The 24081-nt window shown below is 42.6% G+C and overlaps 2 protein-coding genes across 4 annotated transcripts in view; both read right to left on the reverse strand.

Moving 5' to 3' along the window:
* The window catches only part of LOC128623009 (NLR family CARD domain-containing protein 3-like), a 31063-nt gene extending 14226 nt beyond the window's left edge, over positions 1 to 16837 (reverse strand). For both annotated transcript variants that reach the window (XM_053649845.1, XM_053649844.1), the window contains exons 1-2: positions 13089 to 16837; positions 11158 to 12942 (exon numbers count right to left, since the gene is read on the reverse strand). In XM_053649845.1, coding sequence (XP_053505820.1) covers positions 11158 to 12884 — 1727 coding nt within the window. In that variant the 5' untranslated portion in view covers positions 12885 to 12942; positions 13089 to 16837. The remainder of the gene's footprint in view (positions 1 to 11157; positions 12943 to 13088) is intronic.
* Positions 1 to 24081, reverse strand: part of LOC128623011 (NLR family CARD domain-containing protein 3-like) — a 105770-nt gene that overhangs the window by 60093 nt on the left and 21596 nt on the right. The window lies entirely within an intron of this gene.

A 24081-nucleotide genomic window follows, 5' to 3' on the forward strand; every position in this document is an offset into this window, starting at 1 on the left:
ATGCCAGCATGACTCACTAAAGGGTCTAAGAATGTTGGCCGAAAATGGCCACAAAGTGAGTAAAGAAAAGTTGCAATTTTGTAGACAAAAAGTGGAATACCTAGGTTGTGTGTTAGAGGGAGAAAGCCATACTATAGTGCCAAAGCATGTAGAGGCCATACGCAAGGCCCCACAGCCAACCACCGTGCGACAGATGTTGGCGTTTCTAGGAATGGCGGGGTTCAGTCGCCCATGGATATGTGAGTTCACGCTAAGGGTTCAACCATTACGGGACATGATTAAGGCAGCAGACCAATCACAGCCAAATGCCCCCCTCATCTGGACTCCTGAAGCTCTAGCCGCACTCACAGATATTAAAATGGCCTTATTGACCGCTCCTGCATTGGCTAACCCAGACTATAGCAAACCTCTATGTATCCGAAAGAAAGGGGTACGCATCGGCTGTCCTAACTCAGCAGCAGCAAGGGATGGGAAAGCAGGCCATCGCCTATTACAGCACGGCTCTCGATAACGTAGAAAAGGGGATGCCACCCTGTTATCGGTCTTTGGCAGCGGCCGCATTTGCATATCAGAAAGCGTCCTCAATCACCATGGGGCACCCAGTTACATTATATACGACCCATGCACTGCATGCGCTCCTAACGAGTCAGACCTTTGTGATAACGAACTCCCATCGAACGGGATATGACTCCATTCTGTCAACCCTGGAGCTCACTATAGAACGGTGCACCACGGTGAATCCGGCCGATAAACTGGTAACCCCGATAGATGGTGTACCCCATGAGTGCGTAGCGTAATCAGAGAAATTTTTGAAAGCACGTTCGGATTTGGAGAACTGCCCTATTGATAATGTCAAGCATACGTATTTTGTGGACGGTTCCTGTTATCGTACTGATACGGGCAATAAGGCTGGGTTGGCAGTAGTAGAAGCACGACGAAACCCGGCGACGTTTGAGGTGGTGATGAGTGTTCCCCTCCCCCAACCCTGCTCAGCCCAGCTAGCTGAACTATGGGCATTGACAGCTGCGTGTAATTTGGGCCATAATGAGAGTTGCACTGTATATACGGACTCGGCCTATGCTCATGGAGTCTGCCATGTGTTTGGACCAATCTGGGCGCAAAGGGGATTCCAGCGGGCAGATGGGTCCACCGTGACCCACGGGGAAGCGATTTCAGATTTACTATATGCTATGACATTGCCCACAAAATTAGCTGTAGTGAAATGCAGGGCACATAGGACTGATGACTCCTTTATCGCACTGGCGGATGAGGCAGCAAAGAAAGCTGCCGTAGGGCCTGCGCAGATGATGGCCCTAACTCAGCCCGGGGAGAGTCCGCTGCAGCATCCGCAGGTAGACAATGTGGCCCACTTAGTGGAGCTGCAGAACACCGCAGGTGTGGCTGAAGTATCGGCGTGGATAAAACGGGGGGCGAAAAAAGAGGCGGGTACTGGATTGTGGCGCAGCATAGAAGGATTGTGTATAGCGCCAGCCTGTTACCTCCCGCTCTTGATCAAAGAAGCCCATGGCTTGGATCACGCCCATAGGACCGAAACGATCCGAAAAATCCGTCAGGAATGGTGGTCCCCATTTCTGGACAGTATGGTGGACTATGCGTTGAAAAGATGTGAAGTGTGTATCAAGAACAATGTGCGAAAGAACTTTACTGACCCTTTAGGACATATTCCCCCGCCGACGGGGCCGTTCCGGCATATAATGATGGATTATGTAGACATGGGAGCAGACAACCGGAAAGAAGGGAAGCGCTACATTCTAGTAATAGTAGACCGCTTCAGCAGGTGGGTGGAGGCAGCTGCGACCTCCAAGGAAGACGCGAGGGCCGCGGCTAAATTTTTATGTTGCGAGGTCATTCCCCGGTTCGGTATTCCAGATTTTCTGAGTTCGGACAACGGCACCCACTTTGTGAATAACGTCATCGACAATGTGGCATCTGTCTTGGGGATAGATCATAAGCTAGGCTGTGTATATCATCCTCAATCCCAGGGCATGGTGGAACGAGTGAACGGTACCCTAGTTAATAAACTGGCAAAAATATGCGAGAGCTCTCACCTAAACTGGGTACAGGCCTTACCACTGGCATTGATGAAGATGCGTTCACAGACCAATCGTATGACGCACTTGACTCCTCATGAAATGCTTACTGGGCGCCCAATGCCTATGGCGTTCACCCGAGGTCCATACACAGGGCCGTCTTTGGCACAATTGGAGGACGAAATGCAGGATTATGTGCGAACCCTCACCCAAATCCATAGACATTTGTATTCACAGGTTCGTGAGGCAGTCCATGGAGAGAACGAGGTACGGGAGGACGTGTGCCTAGTGGCACCGGGGGACCAGGTATACATTCGTGTTTTCAAGAGAAAGAGCCCCCATGCGGGACGTCGGGAAGGACCGTTCACCGTGGTTGCTGCAACCCCCACGGCTGAAGGGCAGCAGTACACATACACTAGACTTCCGCAGGGATACTGTGAAAGCCCATCCATATTTAATCAGGTACTGGCTGAAGACCTCTCAGCCCTGGAGTGCCGTAGCACCATCTTGCAATATGTCGACGACCTTTTGATTTGTAGTGCGTCCAAAGAACAATGCCAGCACGACTCACTAAAGGGTCTAAGAATGTTGGCCGAAAATGGCCACAAAGTGAGTAAAGAAAAGTTGCAATTTTGTAGACAAAAAGTGGAATACCTAGGTTGTGTGTTAGAGGGAGAAAGCCGTACTATAGTGCCAAAGCATGTAGAGGCCATACGCAAGGCGGGACGTCGGGAAGGACCGTTCACCGTGGTTGCTGCAACCCCCACGGCTGTGAAAGTTGAGGGGAGGAATTACTGGTCACACTTGAACCACTGCAGCCGCGCCGAACCAGGTAAAGGACCGCTACTGCAAGACACTACCGACGAACAACCATCGACCTCAGGTCTAGTCAGTACAAGGCAGCCCATTGGGGCAGTGGTGTTCACTCATAGTGACAGTGATTCGGATGCCTCCCTGAGCCCTGCCTACGGCACTCGAGCCCAGACTAAGCGGCGGGCTGTGGAAAAACTAGATAAACTGTCTCAGTCTGATGCCAGTAGCCCTACCGTTCTCTCGCCCCGAGTAGAAGTGACGGGTGTCGTAGTTACCAACCCACAGGAATTTGTAACCCCAACGGAGGAGGATTTTCTGTCTACGCTTGCCACTCTCTGTCAGGACCTTGACGACCCCGCTTTGCCTCTGAGCCTAATCGACTCGGATACGCTACAGTCCCTAGAAGCACAGTTGAACTTACCTGAGCTTACTCCTGAACTTCAGTCTCCACATGAATCCTTGCGCACTCCCCTACGAGCTCCACAGAATAGTAGCACATATGGGGTAGAGTGATTTTTGCAGCAGGGCTAATAGCACTCTTTTTCTTTTTCTATGACCCAATGTGTTAAAGGACTATTCATACCTTCAATAATGCCCTGGATTCCTATCGCATGTTACGCCCACTAGTGGCTGCTACTTCCCGCACAGCCCCCTATCCCCGTATTAGGCATGTTCGATCCTGGACGGCCCCTGGCTCAACTATAGGTTCACGTAGCTCGATGTGCGCGTTAGCTCTCCTTAGACTCGCCCATGAAGAGTCCCTGATTGGCAGAAGTCCCTATTTGGCCTCATTCACTTTCTCCCAAGCTCGATCTGTGGAGATTCGCGTAGGACATCTTAGAATTACTGGTAGGGCACGGACGAGTAGGTGCTCCTTCGAGCTGCCCACTATTGGCCCCCTGTGGCTACCGTTCCTTTGCTCGGCTGCGGCGTGTTCTTACCATGATAGTACAAGGTCACCTTTCGCATCCCGGGCTCTCCACCCCCTCCTCATTGCCCCGATGTCAACTCCGATCACACATAAATTAATGAAATTACAATACTATTCAATCTCCACCGATAACACCTCGCTTACGGAGGAGCAGAGTAACATGTATCTGGCATGGATGGTCCATACTGCTCGATCTGTGACAGATCGCTCGTGTCTCGTATGTCATGATCGTAGCCTCACCCCCCATTTTATGCTACCCATGGGGAACCTCACGGAATGCCTCACCACCCCCTATTCTGTTGATTTTTTGTGTCCTACTGTGTGCCTCCTTGGGGCCCTTTCTGCTGACTTTGGCCCATCATGGATGTACAATGCAAGCTCCTCATGCCTGTTTCACCCTGTATCCACTCAAGTGTCGACTTTTGTCCGCGTCCAACCGTCTCTGCCCTTGTTCTTTCCCATCTGCCTCTGCTCCTCTGTTGGAGTATATCCTATGGGAAACGTGTCTGCCCGATGTAATGTCTCCCTGTTCGCTAATGATTTGCAAATTGAGACCCTTTCTGTCTGTGATTCATCCCCATGCACCCCCAGTGTGACAATTCCCCTACCTGATCTTAGTGTTGGTACTGTTCCCCTTGCGGATGTTTTCTGGTTTTGTGGGGGCCAACGTGTACGCCAGACTTTGCCTGCGGAATGGCAGGGATGCTGCGCCCCGGTTAGGTTGGACGGTAAGACCCGTGTTTTGTTGGTGGCTGACCAACCGTCATCCAGCCGGTCCCGTTCACGCCGCGACGTGGCCCTGTGGACTCAGTATGTCCGTGACGCTGGTGCAGCAAACTATTCTGACTGGGCCGCTGATGAGACCATCCATCTTGACTTTGGGGGCACCCCCGTTGGCGTTCCTGCTTGCTACAGAGCCATGGAGGCCGTTGGCAGTGGTGTAGCGTCTATTTTGCTCCCGGCCGTGCAGATCAACCGCAACGTGGCATGGATTAATTACATGTGGTACAACGAGCAACGCTTCATTAACTACTCGGTGAGTGCTCTCGGACTGGTCCGTGATCAGCTCCATGCCACTTCCCTCATGGCTGCTCAGAACCGTTTTGTCCTGGACCAGATGCGGGCCCCTGAGGAGGGTGTCTGTGCAATGATTGGTCCCGAGTGCTGTGCTGCAATCCCTTTGCACACTGGTTCTGAAGGTGCTCTCTCCAAGGTCCTGGGCCAACTACAGGCCCTCCAAGTGGAGCAAGCGGCTAACTCCGGCTTTGGGTCTAGTCTCCGCCTGCCACCGTGGCTCTCCTGGTTTCTTTCTGGAGATTGGACTGCTGCCCTGACCCGCTTGGGAGTGTCCCTGTTCATCCTCCTTCTCCTTGTGGCTCTGGTGGCCTGCTGTGTGATCCCCTGCGCACGGTGGATGGTGATGTCCTCCGCCTCCTTTTCTGGCCAGTACATTGTTAAGGGTGAGGCGTTACCGCCTCAACGGGGGGTGGTGATTGAGACCATGCGATGGGAGACAATGAGCAGCGACAGCAGCAACAGACGGGAGACAATGAGCAGCGACACCAGCGAGAACGGGGGGGTCTACGAGAACATGAGACGGGACATGAGCCAGGACTGATGAGGATAGCGCAAGGGGGCGCAAGGACCCATTTGTACAAGGTAGTGGCCAACTGGGCCGATCTGAGAAAAACGGGGCCTATTGGTGTTTTCTATGTGTTCATCTGTGTTGCAGATCTACTGAACCCTGAGGGGTGAGAAGAAGATGTGATGATACCCTGGGTGTAAGTGCTAGCCTAACCTCTCCCCAAAGGGTGGCTCTCTACAGTACGTAAAGTGCTTGAGCTGAAGACAACCAGCATACAGAGAGATACTGCCGACAGAGACTGTCAAGTTGTATTGTTATAAAATGGTTGTGATATGACGCACTCAGGCACGAGAAAAGTATAATGGTGCTGTCAAGCACATAGTGCTGGCAGGGTGGGAATTTTTCCTCATAGGAGGTTTTTTCACCCACCCCTGACTGCGAAGGATTGGGGTTTGTTTTTTGGGGGGAAGCAAGACTCTGCAGGTCCCGACAAATACAAAACTGTGGGCTGACAGGCCTAGTTGAGAAAGATAGGGACGTGTAGATCCAATCAAATAGTTACTGTAGTGGCCACTCATACGTAAACTGGCGACGGCAGTAGTAGTAGTAATAATGAATGATTAGGGGAACTCAGTTAATCACACTAATAATCGATGTAGGCAAACAAACGTATAATCAAGGTAGTTAGATTCTAAATAAGATATATATATATATATAGTTGAAAGGAGAAGTAAGTTAAGGGTTAAGAGTTATGGCTAGATACATCTACACATGTCCGGCGCAAAGTGGACGTAGGGGGGTCCTAAGGCCCATTCTCCAGCTGCCAATCTACTATGAGACCCCGGGGCGCACAACGCTAGCACGTCTCCTACCAGGTCTACAAAACCTCCTCAGCTCCTATTCTGATCAGTGTTGCGTAGAAGTGGTTAATGTAAGGGACCCATTTGATTACGGGAATGGGCGCAGGGATTATGGCTTCGTTAGAGTAATCCTCCGACAACTAGCGGGGGGCGGCCATGGGGTGCGGCAGAACCAGTTCCTCCACAGATACCCGCTTAATTAAGGTAGTGTATGAGGCTTTATAGCCTCAGAGGGGGGAAATGTTGTGGATAAAAAATGTCATAAAATAAACATGAGGGAGACCTAGTATCCAGTAAAGGGGAGAAGAAGAAAAGACGGGCACCAAGACACACAGAAGCGGTGTGAGGCGGATATTGACTGATATTGAATATTGAATTGGATTCACACTTTAAAGATCTTAGATCTTTAAGAGTAATACACTATGGTTTAAAGTCAAAAAGAAGTATACGAGCTGAGGAGCTAACACACACACACTCTCGTACAGTCAAGGGTGGGCAAGTAGACATAACACACACACACACACACACTCTCTCTCTCTCTCACACATACTACTATAACTTTATAAGAATAATAAAAAGGAATATTAAGATATTATAAGGGTAATATCTTATAATAATAATATATATATACTCTTTATAAAAAAACAATGATAGGATATGTAGGACAGTAGAACTGTAATGATATTATGAAGTAGGAAGTACAGTAAACTGTTTTTTTCAAGCAGTATAACTATATATAAAATAGAGATATAGAGCAAATATGAAAATAAATTATAAACTAGAAATACAGAAAAATCTAACTTACTCATAATTCAGATGGTGAAGATTCTTGTCTCGCAAGGAAGGCCTTAATTTTAAGAGAAAACCATGAGGAGCCATTTATAAGGGTGGCTGAGTCAAGCTGCCCCCGCGAGATAACAGTGAGACCAAGGTCACTCTAGATTGTTTTGTCTCTCCACTTTTTGATTCTATGGGTTATTCGAAATCCCTTGGTTTTGATTCTATGGGTTATTCGAAATCCCTTGGTTTTGATTCTATGGGTTATTCGAAATCCCTTGGTTTTGATTCTATGTGTAATTTGAAAACCCCTGGTTTTGATTCTATGTGTAAGTGGAATAGCCCTTTTTTTTTAACATAATAGTAAGGTGGATGAGCTCTTTTTTTAACCCTATTGGTAGTGATATCATAGTCTTCTTGAAACATATGGGTTATTTAATGTGTAAATACAGTATAAATACTGGAGCTTAAGCTCAGGGTATCAGATCACTTCTGAGAATTCTCATCGGTATGGATCTTGTGTGGTGGAACGGAACCAATAAAGCTGGACCCTTGCTTCTTCTCACTCACGGCTGGTGTCTTTTTTAATTTCCAACTGGGCTCAGAGGTAGATGTGAGTATTGGCTTCTAAGTTGAATTTTAAGTGTTTTTGGGTAATAGGCTAAATTTGAGCCAACACCTGGGGTGACCAGCCTTATCAGGAATGGGCCGGTGTGGGTGCAGGTTTTCATTCCAACCAAGCAGAAGAGTCTATTGAAAGCCAAGATCAACTGATTAAACAGGTGGAATCAGGTGTGGCTCCTGCTTGATTGGAATGAAAACCTGCACCCACACCAGCCCTTTCCAGATAAGACTGGACACCCCTGAGTTAGACAATATGCTTAAAGGGACATTCCAGCCAACATCTAAAATTTTAACCATCGATACATCTGTTGTAAACATCCCCAGGGCCGTTTCCTCCTATACGCTAGGTACTAAATTCAAATACACAAAATGAAAAAAAGAATAAAGACACCCAAAACCAGTAATATATATATATATATATATATATATATATATATAATTATTATTAATGAATTAGTGTATGTCAATTTGTGTACTTTCTTGCTTCCACTTGTTGATGTAATTAAAATGGATAAAGTTAATAGAGAACTACAGCTAACCAGCCAGTATATAGAGTACGGTTTACACTCATCCTGTATAATATGGGATTGTCCTGTATTGAAAAATATAATTATTGAGTTAATACAGGATGTGATTTGTCCCGTATTCTTGTACACATCGTTTCATACATACACTAAGTCTCCACAGTGGTGAGAAACATAATAGTGAATAAAATGAAACCAATTTCACAAGAAATAGCAGGAAGAGAATGTACATGTGCAGTGTGACCTTGCATGTCAACGTCATTGTTGCCTTGGTTACAGAAACTCAGTCACATGATTCTTAAAAACTGTCTTCAACACAAATTCCCGGTGAAACAAAAGAGGCGGCGGAGGTAGAAGGGTGAGACGGGATACAGTCCTGTCCCTGACAAAGAATACAACTCAAACTGTACAGTTTACTGTGGAGCAGGTGAACAGTCAGTTCTCTAAGTTGGTGAGTTGGAAACAGGAAAAATGGGTAAGTGTAAGGATCTGAGTGATTTTGACAAGGGTCAAATTGTGATGGCCAGATGACTGGGTCAGAGCATCTCCAGGTCTTGTGGGGTGTTCCCAGTATGAAGTGGTTAGTACCTACCAAAAGTGGTCCAAGGAATGACAACTGGGCACCCAAGGCTCACTGATGTATGTGGGGAGTGAAAGCTAGCCCATCTGGTCCGATCCCACACAAGAGCTACTGTAGCACAAATTGCTGAAAAAGTTAATGCTGGTTGTGAAAGAATGGAGTCAGAACACACGGTGTGTCACAGCTTGCTGCGTATGGGGCTACGTAGCTGCAGACTGGTCACAGTCCCCATGGTGACTCCTGTCCACTGCTGAAAGCACCTACAATGAACATGTGTGCATCAGAACTGGACCATGGAGCAATGGAAGAAGTTGGCCTGGTCTCTTGAATCATGCTGTCTTTTACATCAAGTGGAAGGCCAGGTGCATGTGTATCACTTACCTGGAGAGGGCACCTGGATGGACTGTGGGACGAAAGCAAGCAGGTGAAGGCAGTGTGGTACTCTGGACAATGTTCTCCTGAAAAACCTTGGGTCCCGGCATTCATGTGGATATTATTTTGACATGTACCACCTACCTAAACATTGTTGTGAGAAAGCAATCCGACCAGGGGCTGAAATTAACTTTGTCGTCCACCTGGCTGGTAATTCTCACCTGAGTGTCTCTTTGTGCTTTCAGTTGCAGCCTGTAAAAATGAGATTGAGTGAAGGTGCGTTCACACATACAGTGATTTTATTGCTGCAAGTCGCCAGTCACTGTACTATGATGTCGCCAGTAGGCGTTCCAACTTCTGGTTGCCATAGCAATTAGCAGTCCACTTTTGAACTTTTGACAACAAACCAGTTTCCTTGCCGCTAAAATAAAATATTCTGTAAGGAAAGTGTTTGTATATAAAATCCACCAATGCATATATGCATCATATCCTATAAGATGAAGAAGAAGCAGTGTGTGCTCTTTGCAGTTGCTGCCACCTATCTGCAGCAAAAGCGCAAGCAACAGTTAGCTTAGCTTAGCTTATGGCCTTAGCGTCTTAGGTGGCCCCTGATGAAGTTGTGACTTAGGGTCCCCAAATGTTCAGAAACGGCCCTTAAGATCATTGGGTAGGAGAGGAATGGGGGAGAAAGGGTGATATGGGGGAGAAGGGAGAAATGGGGGTGGTACTCAGTAGATAATTATATATTCAGGGAAGTGAGATAGTTAGCAGCCTACTGATAATAATCAGTTACGTAGCTTTCTATGTAAATTATTGTGATAGAGTGAATGGTTTACTGAAGAGAAAGAAATGACTTAATGAATGAGGATGTTTTGATTTAGTGTTACACAGTGACCTCCATCCATACATGTTCGAGACAGAATATACAGAATAATGAAGTTAACAACAACACAAACAGTGACCAATGTTTGTAGCAATGTTACATGATTATTTACCTTTGCATTAGTGACGTTATTAGCCATATTACTAGTAGTTACATGGGTAAATCAAGTAGGGTTAGCACACTTGCTAACAGATATTAACAAGCTCTCCTATTTCAGTTCATTTCCTTTTGTTCTGCCATGGAGCTTCTCTGCTCTCTGTTTTTTTTTTTTACTAAATACAGACAGATTCTCTGTTTTCTTTAGCATCTTCTCCAGTGGAAGACCCAGAAACTCACTTTCAAATCTCTTTAATAATCCTCCTGATTTGAAGTGCTGCTGCACAGGTGTAAAATATATATAATATAGGATGATCACAGTAGGGATTCCCAATGGTTGAATTATGTATTGGTGTACTGCATTCTGGGTATTGTAGTGTTCGGGTGAAAAATGGAAAATGACACCAAAACATGAATTCTGCTAAAATATACAGAGTAAGTGATACAGTCCTGTACAACAGAATACTGCTGTGGCAGTGGGGGCGTGGTTGAGTGTCGGATGCGGACAGAGAGGAGGCGGGGAAACCGGCAGTTAATGCGTGATGATTCTCACCTGTGCCTTGTTACCGGTAGGCTACTTATGTGTGTTTCTCTGTAATTTTGTATTAGAGCAACAAAGATAGTTTTATATACCATGTGTCTGTGTAATTCCACTTCATGTATAACAGAAATTTTGTAGAAAAATGTGAAGAAAAAAATCTTCAAAGGTTTATGTAAATAAAAACACAAGATTTCAAATATCCAACATAAAACCAGCATTACTGTGCTAATAATAAATCATAATTTCAAGAACCTTTTAAATTATTTCAAGATACTAAGTCATAACCTCAAGACTTCAGTGTTTTTTCCTCAAATGAAATCAGCTGACTTCCACATATTTAATACCTGCTCTTCAGTCTTATTCATTTGTTTATGCATTTTTATTCTCCATTTGTATAAACTCTACCCTGTATCACCTTAAATTCAAAACACCCCAAAGTAGTAGATATTTGTCAAAGTGTTTTCAGTTTCTCTCGTTCTAACACTGTAACAGTAGAACAGTTATATTCAGCTTTACTTACATTGCTTTTCTGGATGCGGCAATCACAGGCATCAGCTTCAGAAGAACAGTTTCTCTTATCGTATCTGTACTGGTATATTTATTCAGGTCAAATTCTTCCAGCTCCTGTGCTGATGTCAGTAACACAAACACCAGTGCAGACCACTGTGAAGAAGAGAGTTCACTTTGTTTTCCAGATTTCAGGTAGTGTTGTATTTCCTCCACTAGAGAATTATCACCCAGTTCATTCAGACAGTGGAACAGATTGATGGATTTCTCTGTAGGAAGATCTTCACTGATCTTCTCCTTAATGTACTGAACTGTTTCCTCTATGCTCTGGGAGCTACTTCCTGTCTGTGTTACTAAGTCCTGTAAGAGTTTCTGATTGGACTTCACTGAGAGACCCAGAAGAAAGCGAAGGAAAAGATCCAGATGTCCAGTCTGATTTTCTAAAGTCTGATCTACAGCACTCTTGTGTACATCTGAGATTGTCATTTTTTCCATCCACCATTTAGAGACCTGATGCTGTAAAAGAACATTTCTCTTTTCCATTATGAATGTCAGGTGCACATACAGAGCTGTGAGGTGCTCCTGAATGCTCAGATGTACAAAGCAGTACACTTTACTCTGGTGAAGCCCAAACTCCTCTCTGAAGATCTGCGTACACACACCTGAGTACACTGCTGCTTCTCTCACATCAATGCCACACTCTCTCAGGTCTTCCTCATAGAAGATCAGGTTCCCTTTCTTCAGCTGCTGAAAAGCCAGTTGTCCCAGTTTAAGAAGCATTTCTTCATCACTCTCCTGCTTCTTGGAGTATTTTTCTCCTATGATGTTTGTCTGAATGATGAGGAAGTGTGTGTACATTTCAGTCAGAGTCTTGGGGATCTCTCCACTCTCTGCTTCACCCAACATTCTCTCTAGAACAGTGGCTGAAATCCAGCAGAAGACTGGGATGTGGCACATGATGTAGAGGCTTCTTAATGACTTCAGGTGTGTGATGATGTTATTGGCCAGGCTCTGATCACTGATTCTCTTCCTGAAGTACTCCTCCTTCTGTGGGTCATTGAACCCTCGTACCTCTGTGACTCGATGGACACACTCAGAGGGGATTTGATCAGCTGCTGCTGGTCGAGAGGTGATCCAGATGAGAGCAGAGGGAAGCAGATTCCCTTTGATCAGGTTTATCAGCAGCACATGCACTGATGCTGATTCAGTTACATCACACACTCTCACTGTGTTCTGGAAATCTAGAGGAAAACGACACTCGTCCAATCCGTCAAAAATGAACAGAACCTTTTCTAAACTGGACATTTCTGTTTCTTTTGTTTCATTAAAACAGACATGAAGGAGCTCCATCAGACTCAGTTTCTGGTCCTTCATCAGATTCAGCTCTCTGAAAGGAAGTGGAAATATGAGGTGGATGTCTTGATTTGCTTTCCCTTCAGCCCAGTCCAGAATGAACTTCTGCACAGAGACTGTTTTTCCGATGCCAGCGACTCCCTTTGTCAGCACAGTTCTGATGGGTTTGTCTTGTTCAGATAAGGGCTTAAAGATGTCATTGCATTTGATTGGTGTTTCCTCTGTTGTTGTTCTCCTGGATGCTGCCTCGATCTGTCTCACCTCATGTTCTTTATTGACTTCTCCACTCTCTCCCTCTGTGATGTAGAGCTCTGTGTAGATCTCATTCAGGAGTGTTTGGTTTCCCAGGTTTATTATCACTCCATTCAAACACTCAAACTTCTTCATCAGGTTTAATTTGAACTTTTTCTGGAATTCATTCACAGCAGCAGATTCTGGGTCGTGCCTGTGAGATGGTGAAGTAGGAAGATGTGGTGAGACATGGGGTCGAACTATTATCTATACTCTAATCACTCTGTAGTTAATAACAGCAGAGAGGTTTATAATACCAGTGTGTCAGTGTCACAGTCATGTTGTTGGTTCTGATCTTACCCTGTATCTGTGATGATGTTCTTTTCTATTCTGTCTCCTGCTCCCTGTGGAACACTGTGAACAAAAACTGTAGCTGTTAAAGAAGATAACTTCCATCACTTAAACACTATTGTCTAAACCTTTACCTTAATTTTGCTACAATAATTATTTTTAAGTGCATTAACCTTCAGAAAACACAGTGCTCATCTGGCCCTGTTTTAATTCTAGGTATTCTAGGTTATTTCCTGTAGGCCGTTAATGATGTAACAAATCAATTTGAATGAACAGGTAATGTTTTCTAATCAGAGATAAATACAAACACAATTTTGTATAAAAACTTATTTTGGAAGACGTTTTTCAGAACCACAGATTCCATAGCCAGGACAATGATGATGTTGACGTGCACAGTGTGTGTCTGTTATTCTCTGTCCCATAGCACTGATTTAGATTCTGATTCTCTGCTATTTTTTTATGAAACTGGTTTGATTTTATTCACTATTATTATTCTCACCACTGTGTAGACTCAGTGTATGTATGAAACGATGGACATAAAAAAGAGTGACAAATCAGGTCACATATTAACTCAACAAAGGATGCAGCATTTTACTTTTCAATACAGGACAATCCTGTTTATAAGGTGTGGATGGCTGCCAACCCTAGATAGAGTGAATGGTTTACTCAAGTGAAAGATTTTACTCAATGAATGAAGTGTTTTTGAGAATGAAGTGAGTTTGAGTGTTTTTGAGTTGAGATCATTTCCGTTTCTGGTGACAGGGTACGTGAGTGTACACTCACTTACTAGTGTACTACACTTGTGAGTGTGCAGTCAATGACCATGGCGTTAAGGTACACTACACGCCAGCTTTTAAATTTAACAAACTGTCCCATACTGGTGTTGATCACAGTAATTTAATATCGTTTCCCCATGTGGAAATTAAACCACTGTCGTCTCCACTTCAGAGCCAGGCCTATGCTGCATTATTCAATTCGCGGTCCGTGAATTACATGGCGCTGCTTTTATCGGATTTTCTTACAGATAAAAAGCTGGACTTGTTGTTTTTAACTGAAACCTGGCATAAAGGAAATTATGGACTCCTGTTTAACCAGATCTCTCCAGCGGGCTTTGGAGTATTAGATCTCCCGAGGTTATCTGGCAGAGGCAGAGGCATTATTATGGTTTACAACTTGTAGTTCAACATAAGCTCTGTGTCCGTTCCCCAGTTTTATCATTTGAATGCCTGGTCTTGAATACTTCTGCTCCTATATCTACCATCACCGCTACAGTCTATAAACCACCTAAGGCTAAGACACATGCAGCTTTTATGTCAGAGTTTGCTGACTTCCTGTCAATGTTGAGAATGAAGTTTGACTGTCGCTGAATTTCTGTCGCTGATTGATTGTTTTAGCTTCACAGAGTTTGTAACTGACCCGACTCATAACAAGGGCCACACCCTGGATCTCGTGATTGCAAACGGCTCGTTTGTGTCACAGTTTTCATCTGTTGACATTGGACTGTCTGATCTTTCAGCTGTTTTCTTTAACCTGGAACTGTATCATCCAAGTGAGCCTACCATCCCAACAGTAACCTTCCGGAAGTGGAAGTCTATTGATCAGACAGTTCTCTCCAATTCTGTTGTTTCTACCTTAAACGATCTACATCCCTCATCGCTGGAGGAGAAAGTTCTGCAGTTAAATTCTGCTCTAATCTTGACTCTTTTGCTCCTCTAAGGTCACATACGGTCACATTCGCCCGCTCTGCTCCCTGGTATAATGACAATCTGCGCTCTAGAAAGGCTGCTTGTCAGAAAATGGAGCCCAAATGGCGCCTTACTGGACTGAATGTCTACTATCAAGCGTGGAAGGATCTTCTGGGTGATTATCGAGCACTAATGGAGACTGAAAGATCCTCTTACTTCTCTCAGGCTATTGTAAATATTCAAACTAATCCCAGACGATTGTTCCAAACCATAAACAGACTGCTTCAAGTTAATACTGTTACCACTTTTCCTGTTTCTCATCAGCTATGTAATTCTTTTCTTCAGAAGATTGATAATGTTTGCAAAGAAATTCCTGTCACACCTGACTCTGCCCCTTCACTCCTTCGTCCATCTGGGTTCACTGGTGTTTCTTTCACTCATTTCTCCCTGCTTGAATCCGAGGCTCTCACAAGGGAGGAATCCAGCATGAAATCAACCACTTGCTTGCTGGATCCAATTCCCACAAACCTATTTAAATCATGCTTTGATGTTTGGTGCCCTAATATCCTCAGCATTATAAATGAATCACTGGAGACTGGGGTCATTCCAGCAGTACTAAAGACTGCTGCTGTTACACCTGTACCAAAGAAAAAAAATGTTTCTGTGTCTGATTTTAACAATTTTCGTCCCATTTCAAATCTTCCGTTTTTGGCAAAAATACTTGAGTGGGTTGTTGCCTCTCAACTATGTAATCATCTTACAATTAATAAACTCTTTGAACCCCTTCAGTCAGGTTTTCGTAAACTTCACGGTACTGAAATGGCATTGGTCAAAGTTACCAATCACTTGTTGATGGCCTCTGATTCTGGAGTACTTCCATTCTTATTCTTCTTGATCTTAGAGCTGCTTTCGATACTGTGGATCATGGTCTTTTACTTATGTGCTTGAAAGTGTTTTTGGTGTGTCTGGGACAGTTTTAAACGGGTTTAAATCCTATTTTACTGACCGTTCCCAGTTCATTTCTATGGGTGGCTACAGGTCTGGCACTCTGCCTCCATTATCACTTTCATGCTGATGATACCCAAATCTACATTCACTCAAAATCTGGTGAAAACCTTGATGTTTGTTTCCTTTCTGACTGTATTTCTGAAATAAAAACATGGATGAATAATAATTTTCTGTGCCTGAACAGCGGGAAAACCGAAGTTGTGCTTATAGGCTCCCTTCATCAAATTCACAAAGCTGGTCCACTGTCTCTGTTTGTTGATGGCTCTGTTCTAGAGACCCAAAGTAAAATGAGGGACCTTGGAGTAATTTTCGATACCAGCCTCACACTCAATTCTTTTGTTCAGAGCACTGTTAAAGCATCCTTTTTCACCTCAGAAATATAGCTAAACTGTGCTCAATGCTAAACTTCTCTGTGGCTGAAAAGTTGATTAAATCATTTGTTGTCACTCGGCTGGACTACTGTAATGCCTATTTTAGCCGGAGTTTCTAAATCCACAATTAACAAATTGCAATATGTTCAAAACTCTGCCACCAGGATCCTGATGGGGACCAGGAAATGTGAACATATTACTCCTGTTCTGGAGTCCTTGCACTGGCTCCCGGTCAGGGTCTGTGTCGATTTTAAGCTCATGATGTTGACATACAAGGCATTACATGGCTTGGCTCAGCATTACTTATCTGGCTTATTAATCCCTTACACCCCAAATCACAGACTACGCTCCTCACAGTGTAATCTGTTAACTGTTAAACAAACCCGGCTAAAATCTATGGGTGACAGGGCTTTTTCTGTCTACGCTCCTTCACTTTGGAACTCTCTTCTGTGGAACAATTCTGTGTCCACTAAACAGTACGTATAACACAAGTTAAGAATTTTCAGCAGAGTTATACTTACGCTAATTCAGTCGTTTCTCCGTTCAAGTCTTGAAAAATATCACACAGAGCCAGTGAGTGAGGAAAAGCAAAGGTCCAATTTCATTTTGCCCAATCACATGAGATCCAAACCGTTTGGAATATTCCAAAGAGTGATCTGATCTGTCCTGGAGCGGGGCTCCCCTTTTTATACAATTTGTCCTTTGAGCCTCCGCCCCCTGTTCCTTTGTCCAAATACCAATATGTTTAGCTATTCTTGCCTCCCGTTCCCCTTATGTCCATATTTGCACACCTTCCAGCAACCCTTATGTCACATCATTGTCCTTTTTCAGCAACCCTTATAATCGTGTTTTACTCATTTTCCTAACCCCTTAGGTACCTTTTATCAATCTTTTCCAATCCCCTTAAATCCGACCCAGCCCAGTTTGGGTTTTTTAAAACCATGCTCCCCATTTTGTTCAACATTTGGTTTCTGGCCGTTGGACAGAGAGGATCTCTACTGCTGTCTTTTGGATATAGAATTTAATCATTTGAATCATGGGTAAGTGTGTTATATTACCTTATTATCTGTGACTTGTGCATTTTACTTCTTCTCTTCTCTGGTTTTAGTTTCATACATCTCAGCTTCTGGCTATGTGCTTGTGTGTGTGTGTGTGTGTGTGTGTGTGTGTGTTCTAAACCTATAGATAGCCTCCTGCTTTTTGTCTCGTTCCCCTCCTTTTTTGGTGGTCCATTGGCTGCTTAATGCTGTATGTCATTTTAGCTGTTAGTAACCAGGTGCACATGGTGAATTCCCCTTTTCTTACATGCCTCTCTATGTTTCCTTATATGCAGCTCACAACGCAGGACTTGGCTTCCTTTTTGCTGCACTGGAGGGACTGGAGGGCTTTGATCTCAACACTAGATACCAGCTGTCCCACTTATTTGCGGACCTCGCTCTTTTGGTTGATGTCTTACGCACGCCCTCCACGACTTCCACTTTCCCTCCTCCACTACGGTATCGGTTGAGCCCAGCTGCTACCCTTGTTGATGCTTCTACTCAGACTGGTCCTGTTGTTAATACTCCTCTGTTTTCTGCTGATGACTATGAGGCAATGGATTCCCCCAGTACTGCCTATTCTGATGATCCACTGAGTCCAATTCCCTCTCCAGGGCACACCCCCCACCATCCGCCTTTTTCTCCCTCTTATTCCCCTAGCAGTCCCTCTTACTCTCCGACCAGTCCCCCTTATTCCCAATAAATGTGGTGATGCTTCGTCCTGTGGTTATTTCCTTCATTTTCTTTATTATACTAAATAATTTACAACACTTCCTCCTGAACACAGGGGAAATCAGACTTTTGGCATTTTTAAAGCTCAACTTAAGACACACTTTTTTAAACTTGCATTTGACTGCTGATGCCTTTTTTTTTTTAATAATTATTATTATTTTATTATTATCATTATAAATTTTTGTTGTTCTTATTAACTTTTATGTTTTATTTTTCTGTGTACTACTTATTTTGTGTACAGCACTTTGAGAAGCTGTTTTTAAAGGTGCTTTATAAAAAAATAAAATAAAGTTTATTATTATTATTATTACTGTTACACAGTAGCTTCCAACCATACATGTTCAAGCCAGAACATACAGAAGAAGAACTCCACCAAGAAGAGCAACTGTAGATCTTTCACAATTACACTGAGACAAATAACTTAAGTTAGCAACAACACAAGTAGCTACCATAATGTTAGCTAGCAATGTTACATGATTATTTACCTTTGTATTATTTTAATTTTTTATTGCAATTTCCCTTTAACTGTGACTTTAGCAGTGACATTAACAGTGAGGAGATGTTACCTGTGTAGAGGTGAGGAGTCTCCATCTTTAAACACCTGAGGAAAATCCATAGACTGATCACTCTTCATGGAGATACAGCTGGGTGCTGGTGATTCTGATCTCTTTCCCTGGAGTTTACTGCACAACATTATAGACAGTCCTTTAGTCATTTATATACACTCTTTACAGTTCTTAACTAACTTGTTCATTTAATGAGAACTTAATTTTACTTACAATGAACTGAATCAAACATTATTTCATACTAAGTGGTGACTGTTAGCTTTTCATTAACAGTAAAACATTGCTTAAGTTATTCCTTTCATATGTATTCAGTAAATGATTTAGGTAAGGTATAATCCACAGCTAGGTGTGCATTACATCATTTTAATGCATGCCGTGGAGGCAAAGAACCACCTGACACGAAGCGGAGTGCATAAAATCGTGTAATACACTCCTAGCTCTGGATTTTCCTGCTTATAACATATTATATATATATATATATATATATATATATATATATATATATATATATATATATATATATATATATAAAAAGTTATACAAAATAATGTTTCACTGGATTGATCCTGTGTATAAGCCTGAATGATACTTCCTTAACTTCCACACAATGTTGTCTGTAACAATTTCAATATGAATATAGATAAGGTAAACATATACTATCTCTTTGAAATAAAACTCTTATGGATCTGTTATGGGAGTGAAAGGAGAAAAAGATATTACCAACATAAGTACTATTAAATAGTACTTATAACTTACTAAATAAATTATTTTAGGCAGGGACCATTGATGAATCTGACGTTTACACAGCATACACATTTCAAGAGATATTTCATCAAAAAATGTTGCATAGTCCCCTGGTGTTACAGGGATACTGTAATCGCCAAAAACTCATACGTGAAAAAAATCCATATAAATAAATAATTGATCCACCAATATAATGCTGGTCAGGTAATCAAACGCAGACAGATGCACCATATTCTTGGTTAGATAGAATGGGACACCTCAGACATCTCTTTCCATCATTTGCTGCGTTAATCATATTTTTCGACTGCTTTAATGCATTGGTCAGTGCTAACTGTTTATGTTTCGGGATGAGTGGGGTTGTAGTACCTAGCTAGCTCATGTTGAACTGTTTTTAAAATACGCCTCGCATGAAAGGCGCATGATAGAGACACATGATATAATTTAGGCAATCAGCACAGCCATCTAGTAGCCAATCATTCTGTTACATTTTAACATTATTATGAGGATGTAAGAGGTCACAATCAATTCACTTGAAAAGTAGATTGTGGACAAAATCATCACATCACCCACCCCTAATTCAACAGTTTGAATGCACACCTTCCAGGCAATCAGAATCCAGTATTCAGACAGATCATGGTATAAATATGAATATTTAATGACTAGAATACAATGACATGGTAGGTTACCTGGTTTTTGAGTGTGGGGAAACATTATCTGTGTCCAGATCAGGAGTCTCCATCTTTGAAAATTATTAAAGTTTGCACAAACACACAGCTGAGTCCTGAAGAGTCTGATCTCTTCTGCTGGAATGGAGCACACTTCTAGAAAACACACAAACAGATATGCAGATAAACTTCACAACAGTTTTCACTTTTTGTAACATTTTTAATACTGGTGAGCCTAAAAACTTTTTTGACAGGTGCATTAAAATCATAAGCTCCCCATTCATATATCTGAACTGTCTGGTTATATTACGGTACAGACAGTGTGTACGTACTGTATGTGCATGCTTTTAGTCAATACTTTGTGCTGCCTCCCTTTGCCAAGATATCAGCTCTGAGTCTTCTCCTATAATGCCTGATGAGTTTGGAGAATACATGGAAAGGGATCTGAGACTGTTCCTCCATACAGAATCTCTCCAGATCCTTTAAATTTCGAGGTCCATGCTGGTGGACTCTCCTCTTCAGTTCACCCCACAGGTTTTCTATGGGGTTCAGGTCAGGGGACTGGGATGGTCATGGCAGGACCTTGATTTTGTGGTCAGTAAACCATTTTTGTGTTGATTTTGATGTATGTTTTGGATCATTGTCCTGCTGGAAGATCCAACCACGGCCCATTTTAAGCTTTCTGGCAGAGGCCATCAGGTTTTCATTTAATATCTGTTGATATTTGATAGAGTCCATGATGTCATGTATCCTAACAAAATGTCCAGGTCCTCTGGCAGAAAAACAGCCCCAAAACATTCAAGATCCACCACCATATTTAACCGTGGGCATGAGGTACTTTTCCATATGGCTACCTCTCTGTGTGCACCAAAACCACCTCTGGTGTTTATTACCAAAAAGCTCTATTTTGGTCTCATCTGACCATAGAACCCGATCCCATTTGAAGTTCCAGAAGTGTCTGGCAAACTGAAGATGCTTGAGTTTGTTTTTGGATGAGAGTAGAGGCTTTTTTGTGACTTCAGATTGTAGTTTTGGAGACTTTCTGACCCCAAGACACAACTAACTTCTACAGTTCTCCAGCTGTGATCCTTGGAGATTTTTTGGCCACTCGAACCGCCCTCTTTACAGTGCGTTGAGAGGATATAGACACACGTCTTCTTCCAGGTTGATTCATAACATTTCCAGTTGACTGGAGCTTCTTAATTAGCGCCGTGATGATGGAAATGGGCATTTTCAATGCTTGTGCTATTTTCTTATAGCCACTTCCCATTTTGTTAAGCTCTTCGTGTTCAGCTGAAGATGTTGGTCTGCCTCCCGGTGCGGCCAAGAGCTCCGCTTTTCTTCCCTGATCCGCCTCGGATGTCATTATTCCAGACTCGGCTGAGGACATCGCCCCGCCTCCGCGCTCGACTGAAGACATTTTGGGCAGGACCACCGGGGGAGGGAATGTTTTCTGCCGCTCCGGGAGTAATGCCTTTTGCGGGGGGGGGTGGTGTTCTGTCATGTAATATCAGAGAAGGAACTCTGAACTACAGTTCCCAGCATCCACTGCACCTCACTACATCACGGTGACCTGATCACCTGCATCATGTCATGTTAACGAGCACCTGTGTGTATATAGCCACAGTTTGCACTGCACACCTTGTCTTACATTTGTATTACTTTGCTGTGTTTATGGTCTTTGATTTTTGTTTATTCTTAGTGTCTCACCACATGGTCATAGTGTCTCTTTGTGCTTTGTTTTAACCTTTATTAAAACTTATAATATGCGCTTCCATCCATCTCCTCCTCCAATCGTGACAAAAAGAGTAATCTAACAAAGAGGACAGGGTCTCTAACACAGAATACCCATCATAGAATTGATTCTCTGAACTTAAATGCATGTTAACATTGGCAAGACTTTGCAAAGACTATTTGAGAAATCATGTGCTTATCGACAGAAGCAAAGAAGTCAATTTTGAAAGGTTGGTTTGATCATATTTCTCTTATCAAGCTGCCGTTCTTATTTTTTGGAAGTGCTCATCCTGGAACGGGCTACATCCAAGTTTTCTAAGGCCAAATCATGTAAAATTCAGAATTGGACAGTTGTTGTTAGCTTTGTTTTGTATCTGGATAATTAATTGCGTGTTTAGTACGCGTCATGTTTTAGACGACACGCACACACCTTTTTATTTGGGGGGGGGGGGGGGGTTGTGTTTGTGTTGCTATTTGTTTTATTGTTTATGGGGGAAAATGTTATTCACAAAAAAATAAATTGTGCACTTAATCCTTTTAACGGTGAACAATGAAAAACTTGTGCAGAAAATAGTTTTATGGTAATTCTTACTTACTGGATCACATACAACAGAATTTCATTGTTTTTCAAATTCACCCTTTAGGTTTGGAGTGATGGACATCTACCAGTCCGTACAGGATTTTGCGGAATATTTTTTGTGACTGTTGCAGCCAAAAAGATTTTGCTGCGGGTTTTTCAAAATTTGCGGTGCATTTTGCGAAGTTTTGTGCGTTTTTGCAGAAAACTACTTGAATTGGAATCGAAATTGTAATTCTACAAAATTTCACAGTGATGTTTGTTGGTGAATTAGACCTTTTTAGCTCTACCCATGTTGGATGCATGTGAATCAAAGTGGGTTTTGTCTGAATGAGCAATGTGATGATGTCATATGACTCATCTTGGCCCAGAACTACAGAAAATCTGGGGTAATTTAGGAAAAAATTGCAAGCTCCTCTGATGATTGCGAGGTTTCTTTGATTTAGCATTAATCTCTGCGACGGCAAAATCTTGGATGGACTGATCTACTGCCTGGAGGAGTTTCCTGTTTAACGTAGCAACAGAAGCGCGTATTAAGCACAACGGATGAGTAGTATGGCTTTACTTTTGCATATACAAATTTACGAGTGAGCAATTTCGGACACAGCTACTGTAATTATAAACACTTTAAAGCACACCTATTATGGTTTTCAAATATTACATTTCATGTAGCGTGTTATAGAGCTGTTTGAGAATGTAAAAAAAGTTTGCAAAGTTTGAAAATTTTGCAAATGGAAATATTGACTCTCAAAAGAAAGAACCGATTCTGAACACCTGAAACGAGTCATTAGTAATTCTAGATTTACTTACTGTACTAACCTACGTAATTTGGTAACAAAAAAACCCACCTCTGGTCTTCACTGGCTGCTCACAAACAGCTTTGACCCACCCGAAAAACACTACAGTTGAGGTTGCGTCCTGAAAGAGTGAGGTTCATGTCTAGAAGATGTTTTCTGTGCTACAAAAGCAAGACCACTTTGCATGGACTCCCAAAGGATGATGATGTACAGCGTCAGTGGTTAGAATTCATTTTAAAACGATACCAGTGACTTTCATTGTGTTCAAATCATTTCACTGACGACTGCTTCTCAAATCTAGCTGAAGTCGATGTGGGATTTGCTAAATGATTATTTATTAAATTTCGGGCCGTACCCACTTTATTTGGATCATCTTGTGCTTCTGCATCACAACCTGTAATTATAATTAATTATTTATGTATATATATGTATATATGTTCCAAATGCATGGTTTTGTGTTGTATATGTGTACAGCCAGTGCACAGCTGTTAGCTGGGAAAAAAGGTAATGCTGAAATTTAAATTATGAGCAAATTAAAGTGTTTTTTGACCTTGGATGCAGATAAGTCTATTGTATGAGACCTTAAAAACAAAATTAGGCAGGTTTAAACCTCATGCTCTTTAAACTCTGGTATACTACAGTCCTGTAGGTGGCGGTAATGCACCTTTCAGCTTGATATCACCTGGCTTTATCGAAAAAGGAAGAGATTCATCATATGAATGGGTAAAGTGAGTTAGTAAAAAGAAAACAATTAGCATTGTAGGCTGGTTTATTACTGTATGTTACCGTGCTGCCAAACTGTAATGTATATTTAAAAGAAAACACGGCTGTTGGATAATAAACTTTTTTTTATGTTGTTTTTTCTCTCTCCAGAAACTGGTATTATTAATTAATGTATTAAAGTAATGAGGTCACAGGTGTGTGTTTTTAGAGTAATTTACAATGGCTTTGAACACAGCCCAGCCAATCAGAATCAAGGATCAGAAGTATCTGTTTTAAAATAAAAGATAAACGTTATCTTGATTATGTGTGAAATTGTCAATAAATCCTCTCCTAATGTAAAACTCCTGCTGATGTAGTGGACAT

This window comes from Ictalurus furcatus, chromosome 19 (genome assembly GCF_023375685.1).
Source record: "Ictalurus furcatus strain D&B chromosome 19, Billie_1.0, whole genome shotgun sequence".
In the NCBI taxonomy this organism is placed as follows: Eukaryota; Metazoa; Chordata; class Actinopteri; order Siluriformes; family Ictaluridae; genus Ictalurus; species Ictalurus furcatus.